The 14,800-nt window shown below is 48.1% G+C and overlaps 1 protein-coding gene across 3 annotated transcripts in view; it reads left to right on the top strand.

Annotated features, from left to right (window-relative positions):
* Window positions 1–12,271, top strand: part of LOC127585605 (oxysterols receptor LXR-beta-like) — a 63,844-nt gene extending 51,573 nt beyond the window's left edge. For 2 of the 3 annotated variants that reach the window (XM_052043205.1, XM_052043203.1), the window contains exons 9-12: window positions 1,508–1,607; window positions 5,537–5,650; window positions 6,821–6,915; window positions 9,806–11,105. In XM_052043205.1, coding sequence (XP_051899165.1) covers window positions 1,508–1,607; window positions 5,537–5,650; window positions 6,821–6,915; window positions 9,806–9,952 — 456 coding nt within the window. In that variant the 3' untranslated portion in view covers window positions 9,953–11,105. Of the gene's footprint in view, window positions 1–1,507; window positions 1,608–5,536; window positions 5,651–6,820; window positions 6,916–9,805 lie in introns of all 3 variants that reach the window. The other variant, XM_052043204.1, reaches the window with a different exon arrangement.
* Window positions 12,272–14,800: the final 2,529 nt, after the last annotated feature.

Raw genomic sequence — 14,800 nt, 5'->3', positions numbered from 1 at the left:
AGAAGGCGTATGGAGTGTTGGCCTTCATTAGTCGGGGTACTGAGTTCAAGAGCCACGAGGTGATGTTGCAGCTCTATAGAACTTTGGTCAGACCACACTTGGAGTATTGTGTTCAGTTCTGGTCGCCTCATTATAGGAAGGATGTGGAAGCTTTAGAGAGGGTACAGAGGAGATTTACCAGGATGTTGCCTGGATTGGAGAGCGTATCTTATGAGGATAGGTTGAGTGAGCTAGGGCTTTTTGGAGAGAAGGAGGATGAGAGGTGACTTGATAGAGGTGTACAGGATGATAAGAGGCATAGATCGAGTGGACAGTCAGAGACGTTTTCCCAGGGCAACAATGGCTAACATGAGGGGGCATAATTTTAAGGTGATTGGAGGAAGGTATCAGGGGTAAGTTTTTTTTACTCAGAGAGTGGTGGGTGTGTGGAACGCACTGCCTGCAGAGGTTGTGGGGGCAGATACATTAGGGACATCTAAGAAACTCTTAGATAGCCACATGAATAATCAAAAAATGGGGGGGCTACTTGGGGGGGGGGGAAGGGTTAGATAGATCTTAGAACAGGATAAAATGTCGGCACAACATTGTGGGCCGAAAAGCCTGTACTGTGCTGTAGTGTTCTATGTTCTAAAGTAAGTGAAACACACAGTGACAAACTTGTGCATGGTATTATCTCACAAATAGAGGCCAGATATCGGAGCAGAATCAGGTTTATTATCACTGACACATGTGAAATTTGTTGTATTGTGGCAGCCGTGCAGTGCAAGACATAAAAATTACTATAAGTTGCAAAAATAAATAATGCAAAAGAGGAATAACAAGGATGAGGGAAAGACATTCACCAGGGTACCGTGGAGAACTCCTCTGCTCTCATTTGGTGGGTCTCTTGGGGCAGCACAGAGGCACAGCTAGTGTGAGCTGCTGCATCACAGCTCCAGTGACCAGGGTTTGATCCTGACCCCCGGTGTTGTCCGTGTTGAGTTTGTGTGTTCTCTCTGTGACCTCCGGGTGCTCCGGTTTCCTCCCACGTCCCAAAGATGAATGGATTGGTGGGTTAATTGATTGCTGTAAATTGGACCTAATGTGTGGGTGAGGGATAGAATCCGGGGGGGGGGGGGGGGGGGGGGGGGGGGGGGTGGGGGGGAGGGGGGGTTGATGGGAATGTGGGGAGAATCAAATGGATTGGGATAGGATTAGTGTTTAGATGGATGTTTGGTGGTTGGCGTGGACTTGAGCTGAAGGTTCAGTTCCCCTGCTGTATCTGTGACCGAAACGAGATGCAGCCACAGTTTAACATCTGAAAGATGGCAGAGCAGGCGGCACGGGGGCGCACTCTCCTGGCGGGCGCTCTCCCAGCGGGCGGCACGGGGAGTTGGATCTCCACTTGAATCTCGCAGAGCAAGTTGGTTTTGATCCTTTGAGTCTCAAATACAGGGTGGGGGTGGAGAGAAGGTCGCGGGTTATGTGCAGGAGACAAACTTATGCCTGGGTGTCTCTTTCTTTCCAGATAATGTTGTTGGAGACAGCACGGCGATACAACCATGAGACGGAATGCATCACTTTCCTCAAGGACTTCACGTACAGCAAGGACGACTTTGCACGAGCCGGTGAGGCCATGTTCCGACACCCTTTGCTGCCGCAGAGGCGGGGTTTTGAGTTGGCCTAGCGGTTGTTGTATGGAGTGTGTATGTGACAGCTGTGGGCACCACACACTGGCCTGGTCCCTCCCGAGCCCCTCTCCCCGTCCTCGTGCAGCCTGTCCATGCTTCCCTTCCCCCGCCCCCAACCCTCCCTGTCCATGCCCGATCGAGCCCGTGCACTTGCTAAGCGCTGTCTGTCCACCACTGTCCTGTCCAGTCAGGGCAAGTGCCCGCTTAACCCAGCACTGCAACCCGCAATACAGCCCTCGCCATCCTATAACGGTGCACTTATTACAGAGCAGTGCCCCGGCTCTTCCCAGTCCAGCCTGAGTATTTACAATTATCATCAACGTTGACGGATCCAGAACCCAGCACTTTATTCAGGCTCAGCCCGGTGGGGAATGTGTCATAGTCCGATAAGGCACGCAGATTGGTGATAGAGACTTTCCCTGCAAGTAATTACTTCCAGCTGTGTTTCAACTTGGACCCAGTCCCATTTCTCAAAAGAACCTGTGGATCTGCCTGTGAATGACACAGTGACTGTGGGATAAAAATGGAAAATGTCAGGGATACTCAGCAGGCCAGGCAGTGCCTCTGGTGAGAGTATCTCCAGCATTTTGTTTTCGTTCTCTGTCTTGATGCAGGGTTTCAACCCAAAACGTCGACTGTTCCGCCTCCCCCCCCCCCCCCCCCCCCCCCCCCCCCCCCCCCCCCCCCCCCCCCCCCACCACCACAGATGCTGCTCGACCCGCTGAGTTCCTCCAGCAGATTGTGTGTTGCTTTTGTTTTCATATCTTTTTGCCCTTGTCTTTTGACCATATGGGATGGGATTCCATGGTTTGTCTTTGTATCACACTTTATGACATTTATACTTATGCAAGCTGTATAGTATTGTATTTTAACTCTTGCAATTAGTGGTTCTACTTCTTGCAGACCCTGACCTTTTTAAAATTATTATTTTTACTGTGTCTAATGCCACAGAGTGCCCTTCTGGGCAATTTCAGGGCTCAGATGTCAGTCATCCATGTTACTGTGGGTCTGGAATCGTACACAGTTCAGACCTGGTTAGGACTTTCTTCCCTGAAAGACATCATCAGGTTTTCTGATGGATTATTACAGTCTGGTTATTTTATATTCATCTTTACTGTTATTAGTTTTTTTATTACAGATTAAATAATGAAATGAATTTAAATTCCCCTGGTGAGAAGTAAAGAGTTCAAACATGTGTCTCCATCAACAGAGTCACGTGGCCCAGGAAGATTTCCCGCCAATCGTCAAGCACCTATTTATACTAAACCTACATTAGAGTCCTAGAGTAAGGCAGCACAGAAACAGGCCCTTCAGCCCAACCTGTCCATGCCGACCAAGACTCCCATCTAACTTAGACCCATTTTCCTGCATTTGGCCCATATCCCTCTAAACCTTTCTTATCTGTATACCTGTCCAAATTTCTTTTAACTGGTGTTAATGTACCTGCCTCAACCACTTCCTCTGGCAGCTCGTTCAATATACAGACCATCCTCTGTTTGGAAAAAGTTGCCCCTCAGGTCCCTTTTAAATCTTTCCCCTCTCACCTTAAACCTATGCCCTCTAGTTCTTGATTCCCTTTTCCTAGGAAAAAGACTGAGTGCATTCACCCTATCGGTGTCTCCCCAGGATTTTATACACCTCTATAAGGTCACCTCTCAGTCTCCTACTTTCCAAAGAATAAAGTCCTAGCCTGCCCAAACTCTCCCTATAACTCAGTCCCTCCAGTCCTGGCAGCATCCTCGTACATCTTCTCTGCACTCTTTCCAGCTTAATGACGTCTCTCCTATAACAGGGCGACCAAAACTAGACACAATACTCCAGGTGCAGCCTCACCGACATCTTGTACCACCGCAACATAACGTCCCAACTCCCATACTCAGTGTCCTCCTCCCCAGGTTCTATCACTCACCTGCACGCTCAAGGCAATTTACAGTGGCCAGTTAACCCACCGACCCGCTTGTCTTTGGCATGTGGGAGGGAACCGGAGCACCTGGAGGAAACTCGCGTGGTCACGGAGAGCGTGCAAGCTCCACGCATTCAGCAGCCGAGGTCGGGATTGAACTCTGGTCACTGGAAGCTGAGGCAGCAGCACTACCAGCTGTGCCGTTGTGCGGCCCAGTCCAGCTCTCTAGAAACGTAAACACAGTTACCTGTCCCAGATACACTGTGTGGCTTTGTGCCAATTAGAACAGAAAAACTCCAGGTGGATTTCAAAGTTGCAGCCAAATTTACAAGAGACCTGTTTGTCTCTCTTTGGCCCGGCACAGACCCAGGCTTACATCTGCGGAAAATCCTGGAAGTTTCCCTTCACTGGGGCTGTTTTTTCTTGCAGCAATTTGACTGAAATTGGGGGAATTTTAAGAGTAAATTCACCACCATGTCTTTTGTTGCGGTTTAATGGATATCACACCGGAGGGGGAGACACAGGAGACGGCAGATACTGGAATCTGGAGCAACGAACCATCCACAGGAGGAACTCAGCGGGTTAAGCAGCATCTGTGAGGGTGGGTGAGAAGGAGAAACATTGACAATTCCTCCCCCCCCCCACAGATGCTGCTCAACCCACTGAGTTCTTCCTGCAGATAGTTCACTGCATCACACTAGAGGGCACTGCTGTCCACAAAACTGGGCACTCTTTCAGGGTGAACCCATCAGCATTGGGACCTTTCAGGAAGCTGTACAAATTATGCTGAATCTTTTGACTGCGTGATTTTAAAACTTTTAAATCTTTTTTTTATTATTGACTCAATGACTGCCGTATCCTAATAAATAAAACAAATAGTTCTCTATAAATCATTTACAGCCGTTCACAGTCAGGATATTCACAGCTGGTAGAATGGCAAAATGTTTGTATTTCACGGTGATGTAATTTTTGGCTGCACCAATTAAACGCACTGAGATACCACCTCGAAGAATAGTTTTTGAAGCAAGATAATTTTTGAAGAGGAATTACTTTGTAAGGTGTGGTTCTCCATTCCCATTCCCACTCTGACCCCTCTGTCTGTGACCTCCTGTATGGAGATAATGAGGAACAGCACCTCATCTTCTGTCTGGGCTCCTTGTGGCCTTCCAGCCTCAACGCTGAATTCTCCAACTTTAGGTAACTCTATTTCTCTGTATCAGTCTTCCATCTGTGATGTTGGCTCAGCAGTTTTGTTTTATATTCTCTTTTTTTTTTCTTTTGTAACTCGGTAAGTGGAGGACCTGCCCTGCCTGACCTGCCTAGCATGTCTTCCCGCTCTACATTTTGCACCTCCTGCAGTGTTTCCTCTGTGTTCTTTTGTCTACGTTCTTGCTCACTAACTGCTCCCACTCACGGCTCTCTCACCTCGTGAATCAGGAGTCTGTGGACACACAAATCCAGGCTGACACAGCAGAAGTGAAGGACTGCGGCAATGTCAGAGATGCAGTCTTTCATCTGCAGCTTATCCCCATGGTTGTACACGGTTTCACCCTTTCAGAGACATCCACCACCCCTCCCAGCTCCCTGCAGCCTAACGAGCTTCTTTTGTCTCCCTGCCGGTTCTGATGAAGGGTCTTTGACCTGAAACATTGACTCTGTTTCTCTTCCCACAGATGCTGCCTGACCTGCTGAGTAGTTCCACCATTCTCTGTTTTAATTTTTTTCTTTTAATTTTACGTTTCCAGCATCTGTAGCTTTTTGCTTGCAAAGTACTGTTCAGTTGCTCTGCCTGATAGTTTTACAGGAGTGGGACTTTGAGCAGGAACAGATTCACTGAGTGTGGTCATAGTGGAAGCTCTTGGTTTTGTTGAACTCTTCAGCTTCCAGTAAACCAGAGCCCTGGGGTTGAGAGACATTCTGGTTCACGTGCTGACCTTGCTTGATGTGTTCCTGTCTTGCTCAGGGTTGCAGTTTGGGTTCATTAACCCAATCTTCGAATTTTCAAAAGGCATGAGGAAGCTGCAGCTCGACGATGCTGAGTACGCTCTGCTCATCGCCATCAACATCTTCTCTGCAGGTTGTTTGCCTTCCTTTCTTTGGGTGGGTGGGGGGGAGTAATTTGTCCTCATTACAAATACAGGGGAACTGGAGCTTAGTTGTCCCAGAGTCTGATTCCACAGCCCAATTACACAGAACAGTACAGCACAGGAACAGGCCCTTCAGCCCACAGTGTCTGTGTGGACTACGATGCCAAATTAAATTAATCCCATCTGCCTGCACGTGATCCATATCCCTCCACTCCCTGCCTGTTCATGTGCCTGTCTAAATGCCTCTTAAACACCACTATAGTATATGCTTCCTCCCCCACCCCTGGCAGCCCGTTCCGGGCACCCACCACTCTCTTGCTTCATAAATTTCCTTTAAACTTTATCCCTTGAAGCTATTATTTGACATTTCCACCCTGGGAAAAAGACCCTGTATGTCTACTCTGTCTATGCCTCTCAATCTCTGTCTCTGATGCTCCAGAGAACACAATCCAAGTTTGTCCAAACTCCCCTTATAGTTCATACCCTCCAATCCAGGCAATCCAGAACCTCTACTGCACCCTCTCCAAAGCCTCCACACCCTCCCTGTAATGGGGCGACCAGAACTCCACACACAGTGCGGCCTAACCAAGGTTTTATACAGCTGCAACGTGACTTCTTGACTCTTACACTCAGTGCCCTATCTGATGAAGGCAAGCATGCCATTCAACACCTTTACCACCCTATCAACTTGTGCTGGCACTTTTAGGGAGCTGTGGACTTGGTTCCCAAGATCCCTCTGTACATCAATGTTCCTAAGGGTCCTGCTGTGATGCTGTTTCACTTTGTTGGAGGTCGGGATGAGGGATTTGGGATTAGGATCAGGAAGAGCCCAAATCCTTGGGGGGGGGGGGGGGGTGTGAAGATGAACTGGGGATAAGGGGCATCAGTTCTGAGAGAGGCAGCAGAAACTGGAGTTCTCCTTGGAGCAGAGGAAATCTGAGAGAGGTTGTTTAGAATTACAATGGATGTCGTAAACCTGGTGTCCAACTTTACAGGAAGACCTTGGGAGCTGAATGTTAGATGTTTGGGTATTTTTTGGTAAATGAGTGAGATCCGTGAAGTGCCAATAGCTGATTGCTTAGTTGGGAGGTTAAAAAAACAGCAGACACAAAGTCCAGCTTTATACGTTTGAAGTGAATGTGGGATTCTTGTGTTCATAGATCGGCCCAACGTTCAAGACCACGAGCTGGTGGAGAGGCTCCAGCAGCCGTATGTTGAAGCACTTCATTCATACTTGCGGATCAAGCGACCAAAGGTAGGCTCTGCCTCTGCCTAAGGTTGGGGGATTGTCCCTTCTGTCAAGGATCTCGTGACCTCAGTCAATGACACACATTTCAGTGCTGTAACATGTCCAGTTTGCTGACACCTAGCTCTGGGATACGTGACCAGGTCACTATTTCCCATGTGCTGTTGGCTAAATTGGCTAATTTGGTAAATTGGTTTATTATTGTCACATGTACCGAGGTCCGGTGAAAAAACTGTGTCTTGCATGCCATCTGTACAGATCATTTCATCACATCAGTGCATTGATGTAGTACAAGGGAAAACAATAACAGAATTCAGAATAAAGTGTTCCAGTTACAGAGAAAGTGCAGTGCAGGCAGACAATAAGGTGCAAGGCCATAACGAGGTGGATTGAGGTCAAGAATCCATTTATCATACAAGAGGTCTGTTTATAACAGCAGGATAGAAGCTGTCCTTGAGCCTGGTGGTATGGTGCTTCAAGCTTTTGTATCTTCTGCCCGATGGGAGGGGGGAGAAGACAGAATGTCTGGGGTGGGTGGGGTCTTTGATTACGTTGGCTGCTTTACTGAGGCAACGAGAAGTGTATGAGTCCATGGAGGGGAGGCAGGTTTCCGTGACATGCTGAGCTGTGTTACAACTTTCTGCTGTTTCTTGCGGTCTCAGGCGAGCAGTTGCTGTATCAAGCCGTGATGCATCCGGATAGGATGTTTTCTATGGTGCATCTATAAAAATTAGTGAGGGTCGAATTTCTTCAGCCTCCTGAGGAAGTAGAGGCACTGGTGAGCTTTATTGGCCATGGCGTCTACGTGATTGGACCAGGACAGGAGTAAATATTGGACGGAACTCCTTTGTCATTCCTCAGACTACGAATGGTCACCTGAGAGAGCAGGCAGGGCCTTGGTGTTTCATGTGGTCGGAAAGACTGCATCTCTGATAAATGATGCACCTGAAATAAATGTGAGGGGTTGCATTTTGGTAAGGCAAACCAGGGCAGGACTTGCACAGTAAACAGTAGGGCCCTGGGCAGTGTTATAGAACAGAGGGACCTAGGAGTGCAGGTACATAGTTCCTTGAAACGGGCAACACAGGTAAACGGCGGTGAAGAAGGCACTTGGCACGCTGGCCTTCATCGGTCAGGATATTTGAGTACAGGAGCTGGGATGTCATGTTATAACTGTACAAGACTTTGTTAGGGCTACATTTTGTAGTAGTGTGTGCAGATCTGGTTGCCCCTGCCTATAGGAAGGGTGTCATTAAACTGGAAAAGGTTTTTTTAAAAAAAATTTGCAAGGATGTAACTGGGACTGGAGGGCTTGGGGTATGTGTAGGCTGGGACTTTCTTCCCTGGAGCGTAGGAGACTGAGGGGTGACCTTATAGAGTTTTATAAAATCATGAGGGGCATAGATAAGGTGAATAGCCAAAGTCTTTTCCCCAGGGTAGGGGAGTCCAAAACGAGAGGGCAGAGGTTTAAAGTGAGATGGGAAAGATTTAAAGGGACCCAAGGGACAACTTTTTTCACACAGAGGGTGGTGGGTATATGGAACGAGCTGCCAGAGGAAGTGGTAGATGGGTACAATTATGCTTAAAAGGCATTTGGACAGGTACATGGGATAGGAAAGGCTTAGAGGGATATGGGCCAAATGCAGGCAAATGGGACTGGCTCAGTTAGGGAACTTGGTCAGCATGGGCAAGTTGGGCCGAAGGGCCTTTCTCTGTGCTGTATAGCTCCATGACTTTAGTCAAGTCCTCCACTTCTGCAGTGTCAGCCTGGATTGAGGTGGGTAACAGCCTCCTGATCCAAATGCACGGGAGTCTTAGAGCCTGAGCCCCACTAACACCAGGACTGAGGTGAGGAGAACTTCCTTCACCCAGAAAGCAGTTTGAAGCCAAATCATTGTATATTCAAGAAGGAGTTGGAGATTGTTCTTGGGGCTGGAGGGATCAGGGGATATGGGGATAAAGGGTATTGAATATGCATGATCAGCCTGGATTGTATTGAGTGGAGGAGCAGGCTTGTAGGGACAAATGGCCTACTCCTCTTTCTGTTATTCTGCCCCACTCCTGTTCAGATTCCCACTTTCCACCCTCCATAAACTTCTTATCCAAACCCTTAACCCTAACCTACATCAGGCACCTTTTAAATGTTAATGTACCTGCCTCAACCACTTCCTCTGGCAGCTCAGTCCATATACTCACCACCCTGTGGGTGAAAAAGTTGCCCCTAAGGTTCCTATTAAATCTCTCCCCTCACCTTAAACCTATGACCTCTAGTTCTTGATCCCCTAACCCTGGGGAAAAGACTGTGCACATTCACCCTGTCTATGTCCCTCATGATCTTTTACACCTCGATAAGGTCACCCCCTCAGTCTCCTATGCTCCAAGATAAGATATCCTTTATTAGTCACGTACATCGAAACACACAGTGAAATGCATCTTTTTGCACAGTGTTCTGGGGGCAGCCCCGCAAGTGTCGCCACGCTTCCGGTGCCAACATAGCATGCCCACAACTTCCTAACCCCTAAGTCTTTGGAATGTGGGAGGAAACCGGAGCACCTGGAGGAAACCCACGCAGACACGGGGAGAACGTACAAACTCCTTACAGACAGCGGCCGGAATTGAACCCGGGTCGCTGGCGCTGTAATAGTGTTATGCTAACCGCTACACTACTGTGCCTGCCCAATGAGAAAAGTCCCCCATCTGCACAACCTCTCTCCATAACTCAACCCTCGAGGCTACATCTATGTAAATACCCTCTGCACTCTTTCCATCTTAATGGCATCTTTTAAGTCCAGTAACTTTGCTACTGTACCTGTGGTCTAAATTAAGTGTCTAAGTTCAATCTACCTTGAGCTTCCTGTCCAGTAATCGATACTGGGTTTCTCTCTCTCTTGTGTTGCAGGACCATCTGATGTTCCCTCGCATGCTGATGAAGCTAGTCAGCCTCCGAACCCTGAGTAGTGTCCACTCCGAGCAAGTCTTTGCTCTCAGGCTCCAGGACAAGAAGCTGCCGCCCCTGCTCTCCGAAATCTGGGACGTCCATGAATGAAGGAGAGCAAGGCTATGAGCTGGAGAGGAGAGGAGAGGGTGGAGTGGATGTTTCTTTTCAAACCTAGAAATGGAACGGAGGAAGATTTAAAATAAAAATAGCCTGTCTTTTTTTTAAAAAAAATGCAAAGGAAAAAAAAATGCAAGAGGGCCTGACCAACACAGGAGAAGGGAGAATTTTGTTTTTGTAAGAAAGAACAGCTGTCGAACTTTACATGAACACAGGACACGATAACTGGATGCTGTGGAGGTGTCCATCACTGCACTTACTGGACTGAGCTCCACTCCTTCCCAAAGCAGTGGTATCATTACCCCTGCCCACTTTACCTGCTATATCTGTTGTTTAACATGCATTGTCTCCCCATCCCCCCCCAAAAAAAGATTTTAACTGATTATTTGGGAGATATTTTTTGCCCAATAATATATATGTGAAGTTCAATGTTTTTTTTTAATGAGCTAATTTTCAGACCTAGATCAAATTCAATCTGGAATTGGAAAATCGTTGTGGCTGTGTGTGTGTGTGTGTGTGTGTGTGTGAGAGAGACTGTATGAGACTCTGTGTGTGCATGCACGAGTGTTTTCTCCTGCAAGTTTTGTCATGCTATATGAAGGGAATAGATGTACAACAGCCAATGTATTACAGAGATGAAACCTATTTAGTTTTATAACAAACACAAGCACTACATCCTGTTGGTGGTATTGATAGCTGAAGCAATGAATTGTCAAGTCAGTGGTGTGACTCCCGGGAGTCTGATAATGATCTATGTATTCACTGCTTGTATTACTGGGGCATAAAAGTCATTTTCTCTCAAGGAATCAACTTAATCCGGGGTCCTGTTGATGTAAATGTTATGTTTTTGCTTGGATATCCATGATGTTTAGGACTCTGCATTCGGCTAACCCCAGTCAGTGGCATAGTGTTCCTGTTTCTTTGTGGTAATGGGACAGTTTCTGTCTCTTACTCAGTTTGTCTGCCTCTATCCTCTCTCAGGTGGCTCACCCTCACTCTGCCACTCTCACTTAGACCAGACCCCACCATGCCTCGCTCCATCTGCCTCACTCAGTCCTTGTCTCTGACTGGATTTTGCTGGCAAGTGTACATCTCATTCTCTGCGTGTCCTGCCCCCCCTCACTCCCTCCCCTGACCCCCCCCCCTTCCCCGCCAACTCCCTCCCCTGCCCAGCAGTAGGTTTTGGGGATAATTGGAGGGAAGATTTTATAGGGACGAAACCTCACCCACGGCCAAAGAATCTGGGTTAGATGTCCGATTGCAGGACAGACTGGAGGAGTAGCAGCTTTTGCTTGAGATGTTATTCCTGCCCCAAGTTTGGGAATGTAACCCTTCTCCCCCCCACCCCCCCCGTGTCCGTGCAGTGGGAGGGGGGAACAGGCCGCTCACTGCTCCAATTCCACCAGTCAGGTCAACGTTGGTGCCACCTCACTCCGAAACGTTTCACAAGGTGATTTAAAACAAAAATTAGATGGATATTTTCAACAAATATTCTTTGTCAACACTTTCACACCGGCTTCTGGTATAAATCACCATGGATATATACACAGTAAGAGACAATTCTGTAGACCCACAGCCCTTTGCTCCTTGTGAACTGCAGGGAGTCTCCTTCTGTTAACTAGTTACAGACCAGCCAAGTTCTAATCGATCAGCAGGTTGGTGGTAAAAAGGGGTTGAATTTGCCCTTTCCCATCTGCCATGTTGCCCCCAGTTCACCCCCACCTGAAGACAGGGAGGTTATGTGCTGGGGGCGGGGTCTCTGGAAGCTGTCCGACATCACGGCTGATCTGCCCTGGCCGGTGGTGGTCACCTTGAGCTTGAAGCATGCCCTTGCCCAATGTGCACACATTCCTGCCACGGCTACCAGGTACAGACCTTTCCTGCCTTTGGGACAATTATAGTGAGCTCAACTCTTCAGACAACTCCCAATGGGCTGGCAATTGAGCCCCAGACCACTAGAAACTCCATTGTTGACTCAGGTCCCTCTAATTCCTTGTCCACATCCATTTACACAAGGACTCAGATGTAACACAGCAGTTCAATTGTTTCTGGAGTCGTGCAACAGAGAGTAGGGGGTCCAAGTCAGACGTTGTTTGTATTGTAACTCTTGTTTGGTTGGGGAAGAGGTTTGGGTTGGAAATGGACGTGCCTGAGAGGGCAGGCGGGAAACCCTGCTCCCAGGCCCTGTTCGATACTGTGCATTGGGTCTGTTGCTCCAAGACTGAAGATAAAGTTGAAGGCTAATTGAATTCCTTTACAACTTCCAATTTGGGGAAGCACTTTAGAATGAATAAAACGATCACAAGTTTTAATGTTTATTTGTTACCTTTCTCCCAGCTTCTAACGTAAACCCTTTTTCTCTCACAGCTTAAATGTGCGATCTTACCATTTGAACTTTTATGTGGCTCAGAGCGTTGGTTTTCCAACTTCCACAGGTTTCTGTGTTGTATAAGATTACCCCTTCACCGACCACAGCCAGTGTGTGATATTCCCACACCTGACCCACCCCCAGTCATTGCCCCGAGAGTTCTCTATGGTTTGCGGTAGGCAGCAGCGCCAGCTGCAATGCGATGGGTGTGTTCAGAGTGGCAAAGCGCTGAGCTAACTGGGTACATAAATTCATTCAGCAACAAACAATCTGCTGGAGGAACTCAGCGGGTCGAGCAGCATTTGTAGGGGGAGAGGATTTGTCCAAGTTTAGGGTTGAAACCCTACATCAGGACTGAATGTCGACAATTCCTTCCCCCCTGCCACAGCGCTGCTCCACCCCCTGAGTTCCACCAGCAGACTGTGTTGCTCCACATTCCAGCGTCTGCAGTCTCCTGTGTTGATGTAATTTGACTGACGCCTGGACCCAGTGCATGTAGTCAGCTTGGGCCAGGTATCCTGGTCCTACCTGAAGCAAAGACTGCTTCCTGTCCTCTCTGCACTCTCCTGACTACATGCAGTCAGTCAGCCCAGTCACCAGCTCAGCTCTGACCTGAACTGTACTTCTCTACAAAGGGCTGGGCCTGGCCCAGGTACTTACAATTTCTCCCAGACCTGACCCACACTGGACATGTATAGTCAGTGGGCTAGGCTCTGTGTGATGAGGCGAAGAGCCCACCCAAAGGTCTGTGGCTCACTTCCACGCCCTGCCAATTACCTTCTGACTCCAGCTCGGAATTTCTGCTCCAATTTCTTTGACTGACCCACGGACTGGTGCAACCCGATTGGAAATCAGCCTCGGGCACTGTCGAGGGAACTTTGTAGGGATGCAGCGGTCTCAAGCTTACCAGCCAAGCCCAGCAGATGGTGCGCTTGCTGCAGTCTGTTTTTGTTCCTGGTCTCTGCGGGCGTCCAGTGGTGGGGTAGCAGCAGGGTACACCCAGTCCCATGTCAGGTCAAGCAGAATACACCAGCCAGTTCATTAGGAAGGGAATTTCCCAGCTGTGAGAAAGTAATAAGGTTAGCTACATGTTAATTATTTGTTGGTTGACATAGTTTTAATTATTTAGAAGTGATTTTTTAAAAATGTTTAATTGCATATTTCATTTTCAATAGTTTCTTATAAGGTTTTTAATCTTTTCCTGAGGGGGAACTTAATAGAGATCTATAAAATGACAAAAGGTTTCGCTAGAGTCTGTGAGTCAGAATCAGGTTTATTATCACTGACTTGTATTACGTGAAATTTGTTGTTTTGTGGCAGCAGTACAGTGCAAAAAATATAAAATTACAATAATTACAAAAATAAATAGTGCCAAAACAAAAGGAATAACGAGGTAGTGTTCACGGGTTCATGGACAGTTCAGAAATCTGATGGTGGAGGGGAAGGAGCTGTTCCTGAATCATTGAGTGTGGGTCTTCAGGCTCCTGAACCACCTCCTTGATGGTAATAGCATGAAGAGGGCATGGCCCGGGTGGTGAGGGTCCTTAATGATGGATGCCGCCGCCTTGAGGCACCGCCTCTTGAAGATGTCCTCGATGGCGGGGAGGGTTGTGCCCGTGATGGAACTGGCTGAGTCTACAACCCTCTGCAGCCTCTTGCGACCCTGTGCAAGAGAGGATGTTTCCACATCTGGGGAAGGCCGTAGCCAAGAGGCTGTCACTGTAAGATGGTCACCCGGCAACTGAGTAGGAACTTCTTTTACCCAAGCAGTGGGGAGAATGTAGGACGCTCTTCCAAAGACAGTGGTTCAGGTGAATGGAGTGGGAGCATTTAAGAGGAGGCTGGGCAAGGAAATGAGGGAGAAGGAACCAAAGGATGGTGGTGGTCAATGAGGATCAAGTACAGCATCACTGTTGGGCTGAATGGTCTGTTTCTGTGCCTTGTGTGCTATGTACTGGTGTGTTAGTATTTCTCTATCATTTCTTGGGCAGTGCTGTTGATGAGGAGGGTGGTCAGGCTACAGAATGATATTGGATCAGATGGTGAATTGAGCAGAGCAATGGCAGGTTGGAAGCTGAAATGTGTGAGGGTGATGCATTCTGGCGTGGGGGTGGCAGCTAAGTGTAGGACATGTACCTAAGCTGCAGAAAGTAGTGGACTCTGCCCAATCCATCCCTCCCCACCATCAGGAGTATCTACAGGAGGCGCTGCCTCAAGAAGGCAACATCCATCATTAAAGATCCCCACCATCCGGGCCGTGCCACCTTCTCACAGCTCCCATCGGGCAGAGGTACAGAAGCCTGAAGTCCCACACCACCAGGTTCAGGAACAGCGACTTCCCTTCAACCATTCTGTTCTTGAACCAACCGGCACAACCCTAATCACTGCCTCAGTATAGCAACACTGTGACCACTTTGCACTGCAAAGGACTTTATTGTCATGGACAGGGACAGGTGCAGAGAGGACAAGAA

The sequence above is a fragment of the Pristis pectinata genome, chromosome 33 (genome assembly GCF_009764475.1).
Source record: "Pristis pectinata isolate sPriPec2 chromosome 33, sPriPec2.1.pri, whole genome shotgun sequence".
Taxonomy (NCBI): Eukaryota; Metazoa; Chordata; class Chondrichthyes; order Rhinopristiformes; family Pristidae; genus Pristis; species Pristis pectinata.
This window is presented reverse-complemented; position numbering and strand designations above follow the sequence as displayed.